This window comes from Malus sylvestris, chromosome 9 (assembly GCF_916048215.2).
Source record: "Malus sylvestris chromosome 9, drMalSylv7.2, whole genome shotgun sequence".
NCBI classification, from domain to species: domain Eukaryota; kingdom Viridiplantae; phylum Streptophyta; class Magnoliopsida; order Rosales; family Rosaceae; genus Malus; species Malus sylvestris.
Window position 1 is genome coordinate 20,606,027 of NC_062268.1, and position 13,963 is coordinate 20,619,989.

General features: G+C 38.1%; 1 protein-coding gene across 7 annotated transcripts; it reads left to right on the forward strand.

Moving 5' to 3' along the window:
* The first annotated feature begins 984 nt into the window (after positions 1–984).
* On the forward strand, positions 985–11,328 carry LOC126634044 (coatomer subunit beta'-2-like). Of its 7 annotated transcripts, none has more exons than XM_050304528.1 (25): positions 985–1,149; positions 1,560–1,580; positions 1,696–1,757; positions 2,266–2,320; positions 2,979–3,015; positions 3,125–3,450; positions 3,535–3,666; positions 3,761–3,909; positions 4,111–4,179; positions 4,397–4,547; positions 4,646–4,711; positions 5,167–5,355; positions 5,695–5,835; positions 5,917–5,991; positions 6,112–6,380; positions 6,477–6,593; positions 7,132–7,246; positions 7,355–7,426; positions 7,577–7,773; positions 7,916–8,009; positions 9,134–9,240; positions 9,423–9,549; positions 9,674–9,821; positions 10,380–10,445; positions 10,912–11,328. In XM_050304528.1, exons 1-24 carry the CDS (start codon positions 1,147–1,149, stop codon positions 10,397–10,399), a joined length of 2,742 nt encoding a protein of 913 aa, XP_050160485.1. In that variant the 5' UTR covers positions 985–1,146; the 3' UTR covers positions 10,400–10,445; positions 10,912–11,328. The 7 variants fall into 7 exon arrangements, 4 of the variants coding, with proteins under 4 accessions (XP_050160485.1, XP_050160486.1, XP_050160487.1 ...); XM_050304529.1 differs by lacking the exon at positions 10,912–11,328 and adding an exon at positions 10,519–10,843; XM_050304530.1 differs by lacking the exon at positions 10,912–11,328 and adding an exon at positions 10,590–10,843.
* Positions 11,329–13,963: the final 2,635 nt, after the last annotated feature.

The following is a 13,963-nucleotide window of genomic DNA, read 5'->3' on the forward strand; positions in this document are numbered from 1 at the left end:
TGAAGGACGGAAGGATAGTGATCATAACTAAACAAAGATGCGTACACAGCATGATAAAGGTCTACATTGGTAAGTACATCTTTGGATCGACTCAAGACATCTTCAAGCCACTCCTAATAAAATTCAACAAAGACGGCTTGTCCAGTAGTCGGCAAAGTACTATTCCAAGTTGCAGCTTCGCTACGGACATGATCGGCAAGAAGCTCAAACAAAGCCAGTGAATTGTCACGAGCATGGTGCAAATGATTCAAGATAAGAATACTCGATGCACACACCTTATTCTTCGTATTTGGTTGACCAAAATCTATAACCTCTGAAGATACATCAGAAGATCACGACTTCATATGCATCAAGTTGTCTTTTGCAGGAAAAACAAGTGCCTTAGGGCCAATCAACGGCGCACAAAGCTTCAACGTCGTTCCCCTATCTTGAAAATCATCTTCCTTCTTAAGAATGATGATGGTATTGCTCTTAAAGCATTTTAAAAACACCATGACTGCAACAAAATAAACAAAGGAACATAAGCATAAGAGTGAGGCGGCAAAGAAACAAAATTGCTTCACTAAAGCAAAAGACATGCGAGACAAATCACATGAGCGTTGGAGGATGACGATAGGACTTGTAACCTGTATGTGAGGATGTGCTGCATCGCATGTCTTATTTTCCTATTTCGGATTTGTAGCCATTCCAATCCGCGTTATAATTTTCTCGCCAAACGTGGACGGGGCTACAAATCCAATTTAATTGAAAATAACTCATCTTGTTCGGTTTACCAAATAATATCTTAAGATGATGGGCAAAAATGCACTCCATCACATTGTTCACACCTTACACCAAATGAGCTACCACTCGGCAATCTCCACCGTTCATAAATCCACGTACCGCCATCATCAACAACCTTTGCGGCCCTACACCGCGAACCGGTTTGCCCCACCAGTGGCACTATCGTAAAATTACTCACTTAACCGCAAAGCTTTTGCTCGCTCTCGTATTTTACAGACATAGAGCTCTTTTCTCTCCGTGTGCTAAAACACCGAATTCTCTCTCCCTCCCTCGCTCTCTTCCTCCTTCCCCTCCGTCTCTGAGCTCGGATCACCTGGATCGCTAGGTTTGTCCAACTCTGATCTCGGCCGGAGCTCTGCGAAAATGGTGAGTCTTTTGATCTCGTCCGGCTTCCCTGCAATCTACCGACATTAGACTGCATCTTAGATCTGATTCAAATCCGTTTCGATTTGGTGCCAATTCCTCATTGTTTGACCAAGCGTATCAATTTCACTGAGACTCTTGCAATTTCGTAGACTCTGTTTGGTTGCATGGAATTTGACGTTTTCACAATTCTCTATATTTCGTTTGACTTCGTTTATCGGCAACCAAACATGGCATTTTTTTTAACTTGAATTTCATCGAGATCTGGTGTTCAATGTGGTTAAATATCAATTCTGCGTTGTTATTGTACTGTTCCATAATTCGGCATATATCGGAGTTTGTAATATTATTTGAGATTTGGTGTTTTAATTTTGCACTGATTGGTTTTCTTTGTTTTTGCGATGTGTTAACAGCCTCTCAGACTGGAAATCAAGGTAATTTTTATTTGAATTCCTTTTATTTCGTTTCGATATGTGGATCAGATCATGATCCTAATAGTTGTATTCTGAATTGTGCGGAAAATGGTCTAATTTTATTCTTTTGGTTCAGAGAAAACTCGCTCAAAGATCAGAGAGAGTAAAATCTGTGGATCTGCATCCAACAGAACCATGGTAACTACATTGTCTTCTGTATTAGTATTCTGTTAAAATTGATATAAAAAATGAAATTTGTAACAGATTAGCAAGTAACAAGAGCAATGCCATGCACCCGAGCTCTTCTTCCTGATATCTCATATTTATTTTTTCTTTTGTACATCTTACAATATGCTATTGACGACTCGTTAGTGAGAGTAGCGGTGCCAACACAGTATTCCTTTAGCATAGTATTTTTCATATTAAGTGTAAGGATGTGGCCTGCATTTTGCATGAGGCAGCAACCGTTGACTGGGGTGCCATGACATTGCTAGGTTCTTATATTTTTGTTTTCGAATTCCAAGTTGTCTTTGTAGTTAATTTTATAAAAGGACTTAACTATAATTTGAATTCCCATTAGAAATGGAGTTGGGATGAACACATTGGTTCTCTTACCAGTTGCCACTTAGTTACGATAGGATCCAAGTTAATTTGGTGAAAACTGTAGTTTTCTGATAAACCACTAATGATGATAATTTTACTGCAGGATTTTGGCAAGTTTATATTCAGGAACTGTGTGTATTTGGAACTACCAGACGCAGGTATGATCTAGATCTATTACCACAAGTTACCATTTCTGAAAGTACATGTAAAGCTTGATCTTAAGAGGAATATGCAACTATCTTAAGAGTGATTGTTGTACTATAACAACTAAACTTGTTGGTCGGTGTTTCATCACTTGTTAAACAAATGTTTTGGGTTGAACTGAAAGAGCTAGAAATGAAGTAATTGAACTTGTACAACTGTGAGATCATACATGCACATCCTTAATTGTGTACATGAACCAAATGGCAAATTAAAGGAAGGAAGCAATTAGTGATTTACTGATCTTGGACTGTCCCATGACATGATTTGTCTACATTTTAGAATTCAATTTGGTTATTTTGTCAGATGTAGCCTTAGACACTGAGCAGATATAGCTACCGGCAGAAACTTTATAATTACACTGATCATTTCACAAATCCTCTTCCTAGAGCTGTACATAAATGTATTTTGATCTACTTAGAAAAAGTTCGTTTGTTGTGATTGGTACGGTATCTTTTGTGGTATTGTGCTATTCTGCTATGAAAAAAAAAACATATGTTTAGCATTCCTTCCTTGGAGAGTTGTCTTAAACTTAAAGTAAGCTTTTGAAATTTAGGTTTCTTTATTTGGTTGCAGTAAGGATTGCTAACTTGAATTTTCTTGATACTGTTTCAGACCATGGCTAAGTCTTTTGAGGTCACAGAGTTACCAGGTATTTACTTTGCCTCTTTGCAAATTTTTATGCTTGATAGATATTCTTTTTGGAATTTTTCTCAGTAAGATCATCATCATGCTTTAATGTTTAAGTCACTGGTCTGCAGTTAGGTCAGCCAAATTTATTGCTCGCAAGCAATGGGTTGTTGCCGGAGCTGATGACATGTTCATTCGTGTATACAATTACAATACAATGGATAAGGTTAAAGTATTTGAGGCACATACTGACTACATTAGATGTGTGGCTGTTCATCCTACACTCCCGTATGTGCTGTCATCATCCGATGATATGCTTATCAAGCTCTGGGATTGGGACAAGGGTTGGGTTTGTACTCAGATATTTGAAGGACACTCCCATTATGTGATGCAAGTGACATTTAATCCGAAAGATACCAACACATTTGCAAGTGCATCTCTTGATCGCACCATAAAGGTACGCTGGCATGGTCTGGATTTCCTGCATATTCTACTACGTTTTTTGTGTAATGGTGCTAATTGTGCTAATGGTTTTTCCTAGATATGGAATCTAGGCTCCCCAGACCCAAATTTTACATTGGATGCCCATCAGAAAGGAGTTAATTGTGTCGATTACTTTACGGGTGGTGATAGGCCTTATCTAATTACTGGATCTGATGATCACACTGCTAAGGTCTCCCACAAGTTAACCTTTTTCTTCAGTAATTCTTTGATTGTATATCTTTGTTATGATTTGGAAAAATTCATGTATAATAATATGGAAACAGGTGTGGGACTATCAAACCAAAAGTTGTGTCCAGACACTTGATGGCCATACACACAATGTTTCTGCTGTATGTTTCCATCCTGAGCTTCCTATAATAATAACAGGGTCTGAGGATGGAACAGTTCGAATATGGCATTCAACCACTTACAGGTAATTCTGGTGCCTTGCAACATTTTGGAACCTCACATCCTAGGATGCTATACTTTGGGTGAATTTTCAAATTTATAGCCTTTTTTTTTGTTCTTTTAAAAAGTTGAAACAACTTTTTGAATGTTTTATTTTCAAACTAATTCCTCTATTTTCAAATCATTGAATGGCGAGGCCAATGATAATTTTATGCTTCATCTACAGGCTTGAGAATACATTGAATTATGGGCTTGAAAGAGTTTGGGCTATTGGATACATGAAGAGCTCAAGGCGGTGAGTTTGGAAATCATAGATAGTTACCTTTTATTGGACTAACATCAATAGGGGCCCCTTATTCTTTGTTAAATTTTTATTATTTGCTTGAAGTTTGTGAGAAAATGGACCCATTTAGGTTGTGCAGTATGTTTTTCAAATTTCAATGCTGCACGTGTAATGTCGTACAAGAAAACTGTACTCAAAATGATTCTGTTCTACTCATAAACTTGGTCAGGGTTGTACTTGGTTATGACGAAGGAACAATTATGGTAAAACTGGGCCGTGAAGTACCTGTGGCAAGTATGGACAATAGTGGAAAGATCATTTGGGCTAAGCATAATGAAATTCAAACTGTGAACATTAAGAGTGTGGGAGCTGATTTCGAGGTTTGAGCACATTCAGATTAACTCTTTTTCTTTGCTTCCTGTTCCCCCTTCCTCTTTGGTAGTCAACATCAGTCATTTATGTTTGCTATACTCTATAGGTTACTGATGGAGAGAGATTGCCTTTGGCTGTTAAGGAGTTGGGCACATGTGATCTTTACCCTCAGGTAAGGCTTTCTTTGATTCTTATTTTTCAATCATGTTCCTTTCTTGAGATCTACATCTTTCAGTTTCAATAATTTCTGCTACAGCCTATCATTTTTACTTACTTGGTAAGGGAAGATGTGCTTGAATTGAAGTGAGATTTACATATTGTCATCTTGACGGGATAGCCTATCGTTTTTACTTACTTGGCAAGGGAAGATGTGCTTGAATTGAAGTGAGATTTACATGTTGTCATCTTGATGGGTTGTGTTTCCAGACAATCCTGTTTTGAATGGATGGTGATAGACTTTAAAATCTTCTATTGTAGTATCCATCATACTGGCATCTTGTTTTCCTTCTTTAAGTTGCTGGATGCAAGCTTTCCTGTGTGTTGGATGTTGTTTGCTGTTTTGCAGTTCTGTGAGTGTGCAATAAATGCATTGCCTGATTTATCTTTGCTCAATTTTTTGTTTTACAGAGCTTAAGGCATAATCCCAATGGGAGGTTTGTTGTTGTTTGTGGAGATGGAGAGTACATTATATATACTGCTTTGGCCTGGAGAAATCGTTCATTTGGTTCTGCTTTGGAATTTGCTTGGTCAACTGATGGAGAATACGCTGTTAGAGAGAGTACTTCAAAGATTAAGATTTTCACTAAAAACTTCCAGGTTTGTAATTTTCTAGTTTATCAACCGTGCAGTATGGTTTTCATGTTAAAAGTTCAACACAAGATTTTTTTCTTTATTATTTTTTTCTGCTGGAATTTGGCTTCCTTTTTGTTTTTCTTGCCTTTGTGTATCAAAATGTTTTTCTTGAATATACTAATAGCTGTTCTGTGCTTCTATTGTAATTTCTTTGTACTGCAACTTGTTAGTAATTACTGCATTTGGGTTATAGTTCTTATGGGCTCTTAGATGTCACCTTAAAACTACTATTACTATGACTGTAGATCTTGATAACTCTGTTAGGGAGCGTGTGTTTTTATTGATGGCAATGGCATATTTCAGGAGAAGAGGAGTATTCGACCTACATTTTCGGCTGAACATATTTACGGGGGAATTTTACTGGCAATGTGCTCAAATGATTTTATTTGCTTTTATGATTGGGCTGAATGTAGGTTGATTCGCCGAATTGATGTAACTGTTAAAGTGAGTCTCCCCTACCTATCTCAAATAGCCTGTAATTGGTATTTTCATTTTTCTATAATTCTATATTTTGCAACTTGGCAGAATCTCTATTGGGCTGATAGTGGTGATTTAGTGGCTGTTGCCAGTGATACATCATTCTACATCTTGAAATACAATGTAAGCATCTTCGCTAGTTGGGTTCTTCTTCCTTCCCCCGTTGTTTAAGTTTTCATCATTCATATTTCATAAAATGGTTTGGTATAATGATTTGTGAGATTGCATATGATAATGGTGCAGCGGGACGTAGTCTCTTCTTACTTAGATAGCGGAAGACCTGTAGATGAACAAGGTGTTGAAGATGCTTTTGAGCTTCTTCATGAAATGAATGAACGTGTCAGGACTGGTTTATGGGTTGGGGATTGTTTCATTTACAACAACTCCTCTTGGAGGCTTAATTACTGTGTTGGTGGCGAGGTAACCACAATGTTTCATTTAGACCGACCAATGTACTTGTTGGGTTATCTTGCCAATCAAAGTCGGGTGTTTCTGATAGACAAAGAGTTCAAGTGAGTGCACTTTTTTGTTTGTGAATCAAGACAGTCATCTATTAGCAACTTCTATTATGTTTTTTTGTTTGTTCTTATTAAATTTAAACTGTGCAGTGTAATGGGATACACACTACTTCTGAGTTTGATTGAATATAAGACTCTTGTAATGCGCGGAGACATTGAAAGGGCCAATGAAGTTTTGCCTTCAATTCCTAAAGAGCACCATAACAGGTACCTATTAGTTTCTTTGGCATAATGGCATCAGATGTCCCCTTATTACTGGGCAATATTGTATTTGTGGCATGAGAATATAACTGCATTTCAGTCAATAGGAAAACTACTGGTTTGATACAACTTACCATGAAAGTGTTCCAAATGGATCACATAGAAGTATTTCAAAATTGTTTATGTATTAAATCTTTATACTTTTATAGTTTTTAATTTAAGCCCTTTATTTGTCACTCGGTACTTCTGATGCACAAATTTAGCCTCCAACCACTGAAATGAAATTAATAGTAATATCCTTTGCACACCCTGGAAAATTCGATACTTTGTAGTAAATTACAATTTCAGTAGTATTTCTTTTTGTACGCTGATTATATTGTACTTGAATATTTTTTACTGTATAATAGAACTTCCATTGCAATCTTTTTACTTATTTCCAGATTTCAATCGCAAAGTTAAATCTCATATAGGATGCTTCATTGTTACTATCTTAACACATTCTTTGGTGTTTCCCTTTTAACATTTAAACTTCCGGTTCTTGAAGTGTGGCTCGTTTCTTGGAATCACGAGGTATGATAGAGGAAGCACTTGAAGTGGCTACCGATCCTGATTACAGATTTGAACTAGCCATACAGCTTGGTAGATTAGAAATTGCGAAGGTAAGTCCAAGGAGACATAACTTTGATGTTAGGTTTTTATATGTGTTGTAGTCGTTGAAGTGAATAATGTGGTTTATTTCCAAGTGAATTTTCATTTGTTTCTTGCAGGAAATTGCCACTGAGGTGCAAAGTGAGTCTAAATGGAAGCAGTTAGGTGAATTGGCTATGTCTGCTGGAAGCGTATGTTGGTTATTTATTCTTATTCTTTCTTAATATTGTGCATATTAATTTCTTAACCACAACCACATTCGTCTTGTGCCCTTTTGATATTTCTCCCTGTTTAACTTGCACCTTTTGACTACATCTCTTTGTCTATATTACATTTTGCAGTTAGACATGGCCGAGGAATGTTTAAAGTATGCCATGGACTTGAGTGGTTTATTATTGCTGTATTCTTCTCTTGGAGATGTTGAAGGAATATCAAAACTTGCATCCCTTGCTAAAGAACAAGGGAAGAATAATGTTGCATACCTTTGTTTATTCATGTTGGGTCGATTGGAAGAGTGCCTTGATTTACTGGTGGAAAGGTAATTGCTTATTTGTTTCCTCAAAGTATGACTACACAGAATAATGCTGTAAAGCTAATGATTAATAAAGCATTGTCCTCAAAGTATGACTACACAGAATAACGCGGTAAAGCTAATGATTAATAAAGCATTGTCTATGCAGCAATCGGATACCTGAGGCTGCTTTGATGGCTCGATCATATATTCCAGGCAAGGTTTCCGAGATAGTAGCTATTTGGAGAAAAGACCTGAGCAAGGTGACATTATGATTTTGCTTTGCTTGTCTAATTTTGACACTGCATGCTTATGTTTGCATTCCTTATTTTGGCTTCATGTGATGTTAAGAGAATTAGATATGGCAACTTGTATAGAAACCTTGCACCAGTTTATTGTTAGATACGATAGTTATGATGGGTAGGCTGTCCATTTGGCAGTCTCATATCACCTGTTAGAGATTTGACATATCAGAACCTCGCACCAGTTGTATAGAAACCTCGCACCAGTTTATTGTTAGATACGATAGTTATGCTGTGTAGGCTGTCCATATGGCAGTCTCATATCACCTGTTAGAGATTTAACATATCAGAACCTCGCACCAGTTTATTGTTAGATACAATAGGTATGCTGGGTTGGCTGTCCATATGGCAGTCTCATATCACCTGTTAGAGATTTAACATATCAGAACCATGTTGGCATGCAACAGAACTTATTTTTCTTTTCTAACTATCTTGTTTTTCAGAATCCAGAAATTGCTACCGAAAATATATAGGAAACATTATCTTTTAATATTCTTTTTTTAGGAAATTTCAGGCGGCACTTCTACTTTTCAAAGTTGGAAAAGCTAACTTGACTCATTTTTAAACACATATCTACAAACTTTCATAAAAAAAAAAGGTTATTATTTCCAGTTTTTCTACATCTCATGTTTCAAAAAACATCCCTGTGGATTAACTTCCTCCAGAGTTGGTTAACTTGGTTTGTTGCATCTTTTGGCTTGGACCAGTTTGTTATGTTTATCTTGCAGCTTTGTATGTTTGCATCTGTCCATTCACAGTACTCAGTCTTTCTATGTGATTTCTTATGTTCCATTTCCTTTGGTATTTTATGTTGTTTTAAATAACGGAGTCACACTGATCGGCAATGATTTCACCATACTTTATGCTGGTATGCTCAAGTATAATTCATTAGATGGGCTCCCATCTTTGCTAATCTGCTCAAACGGTAGAAAATACCATACATGTACACACACACTGAAGCGCTCATATGCATGTGCAGATGCATATTAATTACTTACATATGTAATTGGATTGGATGCATACATATGCGTCCACTTATGTGTCCTTGTCTAATAACATAACTTTGATTTACTATTAACCTGCAGGTTAATCCGAAAGCTGCTGAGTCTTTGGCTGATCCTGAAGAATATCCCAATTTGTTTGATGATTGGCAAGTTGCCCTTTCTGTTGAATCGAAAGCTGCAGAGACAAGGTACCTCTGCAAATTGTGTATGAGTGTGTTTGTATGTGTTGGCACAAGTTTCTCAATATCTTCTTCTGAAAATGTTCTCTTTTGGCTTCACGATATCTCCCTTAGGATGTCAGTTGCTCTTAGTCATGGTTTATTATAGTAACTTAAGCTGGTATTAATTGTTCTCGTGTGATTGATTTTAGGGGTGTTTACCCTCCCGCAGAGGCGTACGTAAACCATGTTGATAAAGCACACATCACCCTTGTGGAGGCTTTCAGGAATATGCAATCGGATGAAGAGCTTCTTGAAAATGGGGAAGCAAATCATGGGGTATACATAGTGGATGCAAATTTTATACCAGTTTGAATTTTCCCTTTGCAAAAACAATTTGTTTTATGAATCGGCTTTTTAACTCTAGCGCTTCATTTACCTTTTTGATCTGTTTTCTATACAGGTTTCTGAACAGGACAGTGAAGAAAATGGGGAACGGGCTGCTGAAGAACATGATGGAGAAGAAGGTAGCCAGGAGGAGGCTGTTGTGGTGGATGCTGATTCTACGGATGCTGTACTCATCAACGGGAGCGAGGCTGACGAAGAGTGGGGTACGAATAATGAAGGACCCTCGTCAGCCTAAAAAGCTATTGGTTGGGCCAGTGTGAAAATCCAATTTTGTCTCTGGTGATTAATTGATTCTGAAGCGCCATCTCTGACTCCCATTCTGACAACTTTATGCTTTCACTACTTCTACCACTTTCTCTACTAACAATTATTGGATATTATACGTACTTATAATCAATATTATAATTACAATATGTACTTGGGGGCCTCAGTTTATTCTAGTTACGGTGCCATTACAACCTTTTTTTGTAGAAACTTGAAAGAAAAAGAAGTTTCCATTGTACTTGTTGGTTGGGAGGGTGGTGGTTATACAAGGAGAGAGACTAGGGAATCTGACATCCGAATTCTTTTCAAACCAAATACTCGATAGAATTCAGCGCTAAAGAGACAAATTGGATTTTGTGGAGCCTTTTCTTTGGTCATAAGTTCTCACGTGACTTGATATTCCTTTTGCTGCTTTGGCCTTCCCCTTGTTTGCCTGTGTTTTCTCTGTTCAGGTTGTTTTCTTGCATCCTAATTTTCTCATATTTTATTGTTTGCAGTGCTTACACCACACCACTAGGTCCTTATGAAGACTGCCGGTCCAGCTGTATGGATCCTTTACAGAGGTGAGAAAAGATTCATATATACTCGGGATATGCCATCAGATTTTTATAATAATCATAGTTTCCATTCTGTAAGGGATGGGCTGGTGTTATGGATGGGTTATGTTCGGCAAGTTGCAAATTAAATTTCTTCACATTTTTACCCAGTATTCAGGAGCCATTCACGGCACGCTGCTCTTTTCCATGCAATGTCAGCCATAAAACTGATGTGTTGTAGGAAAATTTAATTTATTAGTTTCACCGATCAAGTGTGTGAAGATTATTCGAATACACCTGTGCTGTGTGTTTCGTACGCATTCTTGTTTCTGATGCTAGGGTAAGAATTGAAACAGCTCCATTTTTATTTGAAATAACTTCATAGCACCGACTTCATATGAAAAAGCTGTTCCGTTTTGTAATAATTGTCCCGATGTGTTTGCTCGTTATGGTGATGTATTTTTTTCTATTTCCATTGTTTTGTTACCGACAGGCCTCTCGGAAGAGGCTGACGAAGAGGTGATGTAGCAGATCGGTTCTCTCTTGTACCCGGTGGCGTGGCTTGTAACCGAGTTATATTTTGTCATGGGGCACAAGATAAAATTAGTTTCATAGCTGTAGTTAGTTTACTTTTCCGATTCCCTTTTTTAACATATTCTTTGAGGCCATATTCCCATCATAAAGTTTTTCTTGTGCCATTGTGAATGTGGAAAAAATTGAGCTACGGATGGATACAACGTCGACCGCTTCCATTCAAATTTTAGATATCTGGTTCCCCCTTGAGACTTCTTTTTTTTTTTTTTTTTTTTTTTGCCCCCTTTTTGCATGTTTTCGGAATTCTTTAATGTGACTTGTATTGTAAAACAGTATTCATAAGAGTATATACATTGTTAGCATATGATACAACCAACTTCGGCTCCTCGCTTCTGTTTGCATTCTACTTGTAACATTGTTACGGTTCCTTGGGGGACATCAAATAAGACCGTAACGATGTTGGTATGTTCATTATTGTGAAGGGAAATGATTTATGCACCGTTTTTCTCATGCACGTCCTTTTTTATTTGTTGCTTGATCATCCTTTGATTTGTTTAATCCAAATGTCATAAATAAACCATGATGTGCATGAGGAAATGGTATCCCGCTAAATGCATTCATTCATTCGAGAAATGCCAGTGATCGTAGAATCTTGCTCTCCCAATGTTCACTTTCCTTGCAATAAATGGAATCTGTCTATAGTAGGGGTGGGCACGGGCCGGGCCGGGCCCATTTTTGAAGGGACCGAACCGGACCCGGAATTAAAGGAGACGGGGCGGGCCGGGTCGGGTATTACAATTCTGAAAATAGGAACCGGACCTTACTCGGCCTGGTTGAAACGGGCTGGTTCGGTCCGGGTACACGGGTCCTTTTTTTTTTTTTTTTTTTTTGCTATTTAAAAATGTTTGCTGCACAGATTCCAGTTTGGAAAAAATCACAGATTGCAGTTTGAAAAAAATTGCATGGATTGCACAAATTGCAGTTTGAAAAAACTGCACAGATTGCACAAATTGCTTCGATTCTGGCAGTTAGCACAGCCAACAAAGATTGGCAATATGGTAATTACACTGGCTGGGGTTTCAACATTCATTCATTCAACTTTTACATGATGAATGAGCTAATTCCTCACCACTTTTTCGCTTCTTCCACATTCACATACGAGATAATTGAGCATTGAAAATGTCCTAAAAGAAGATAGTGGCAGTGACTGTTATCTTAGTCAAAGTATTCAACAGTATCTCAGAAACCAAAAACTTGGTGTCAAAGATATATTACAATGCAGACATTTGGTTGTTTCTCATTTGATACCTTTCCAGCTAAAACCAAAAACAACTCGAAACACTTATCGACTCACACTCACAGAACCCCCACAGCATCAGTCATTTAAAAATCTCCTTTTAATAAAATCATTACGAAGAAAAGAAAAAAACACAGCTGCACAGCCTCATACCACCTCAATCAGAAGACATTAGAACAAGGAATCATACAAAGAACAAATTTAAACCAACCCAACCCAATACAAATTTGTAATAAAAAAAAACAAATTTATCTCATAAAATAAAAAGGTGCGTCAATTGAAATAAAAAAAAGGAAACGAGGTACCTGGAGTCTGGAGATACTTGAGCAGTTGAGAAGATGCTTCCATATACGAGTCCAAAGGAAAGGAGAATGCGGAAGCCCGAGCCACCTGCAAAATCCCGAAGAACCCAGATCACCAATTAGATAAACAATTACCAAATTGGTCCAAAATCCACACAATTAACAATTCTTCCCCAAAATATATACCAAAGAACACAAAAAATAGAAGAATTCAGCAAACAGTAAAGAATTCACCTGAACTGGCGGCGGCGATGGAGTGTTCGTGGTCGCGACGGCGGTAATGTCGTTGGGGACGAAAGAAGGAGAACGAGAAGATGGGTGGTGTGGGACCGCGGGTGCCTGGGTTCTCTAAGTCTGGGTAGTATGTCCGATGTCGTCGAGGAGAAGAATCGAAGAATGCTCGATCAGAGAGGAGAGACAGTTGAGTGACTTGAGTCACAGACGGCAGAGCATGACGGCGAGAGACGGAGAGGGTCGAAGACGGAACAGCGGAGCTGCAGAAGAGCGGAAGAACCGAAGAAGACAGATTCAGAGGAGTCGAAGTCGATCAGAGAGGAGAGAGAGAGAGTAGACTAGGGTAAAATCAACGATGAAGATTGGACGTTATGTTCCTTTTCAATCTCGTCCGTCCATTTGGTCTAAAAACGGGCCGGTCCGGGGCCCCGTTTTTCTATACATTTGGAACCGGCCCGCCCCTAAAATATCAAAAGCCCGGCCCGGCCCGCCCCGTTTCCCCTATTAAATAATTGGAACCGGCCCGTACCCGCCCCGAACCTTAATTACCCGCCCCGACCCGCGGTTCCTGTACCCGTTTGCCCACCCCTAGTCTATAGGTGTGATAACTGGACTTTCGGTTCAAAGTGGGTGTTCTGTTTTTTGTTCTTTTTTTTTTTTGACAGATGATCGCGTTAATTAGATTGTTAGTTGTTAGGAGGAAGAGGATCGGTGGGAATCAAACTTGCACTGTGGCGCTTAAGCACCAAGGTTGAAAGAGTGGTTGCTGTCAAGTGTTTGGTCTTTTGAGCCGACGCAGCCCAAAGAGTGTAACAGTGTATGTTAGCAATAACAATCCATCCCTTCATGTCTAAATTGAAAGTAGAAAGAATAATACTAGGGACCTTCAATGAAATTCCAAACAGCTCTACCTTTAGACCACTCCCTCGAAAGTTGAATAAAAATTTTAACAGGACCACCACATATAGGACAACTGGTATTCACTGTCATTTTCCTCTTAAAACTTAGTTGATTGGTTAGAATTTTATTTTGAATGATCAACCAAGCAAAGACCTTTAACTTTTGGGGTATGAGCAGCTACTGAGATTTAGGGAAATATAACAAGGCAAATTATTATTATTATAAAATTTCAGCATAATATAGATGGATAATATTTGTACCATACTTGACCAATCCCG

Coding starts and splice junctions, on each gene's coding strand:
- LOC126634044 (XM_050304527.1), top strand. Junction 3,910..4,110: donor TGGCATTCAACCACTTACAG/GTAATTCTGGTG, acceptor CTTCATCTACAG/GCTTGAGAATACATTGAATT. Junction 7,774..7,915: donor CTTGATTTACTGGTGGAAAG/GTAATTGCTTAT, acceptor TTGTCTATGCAG/CAATCGGATACCTGAGGCTG.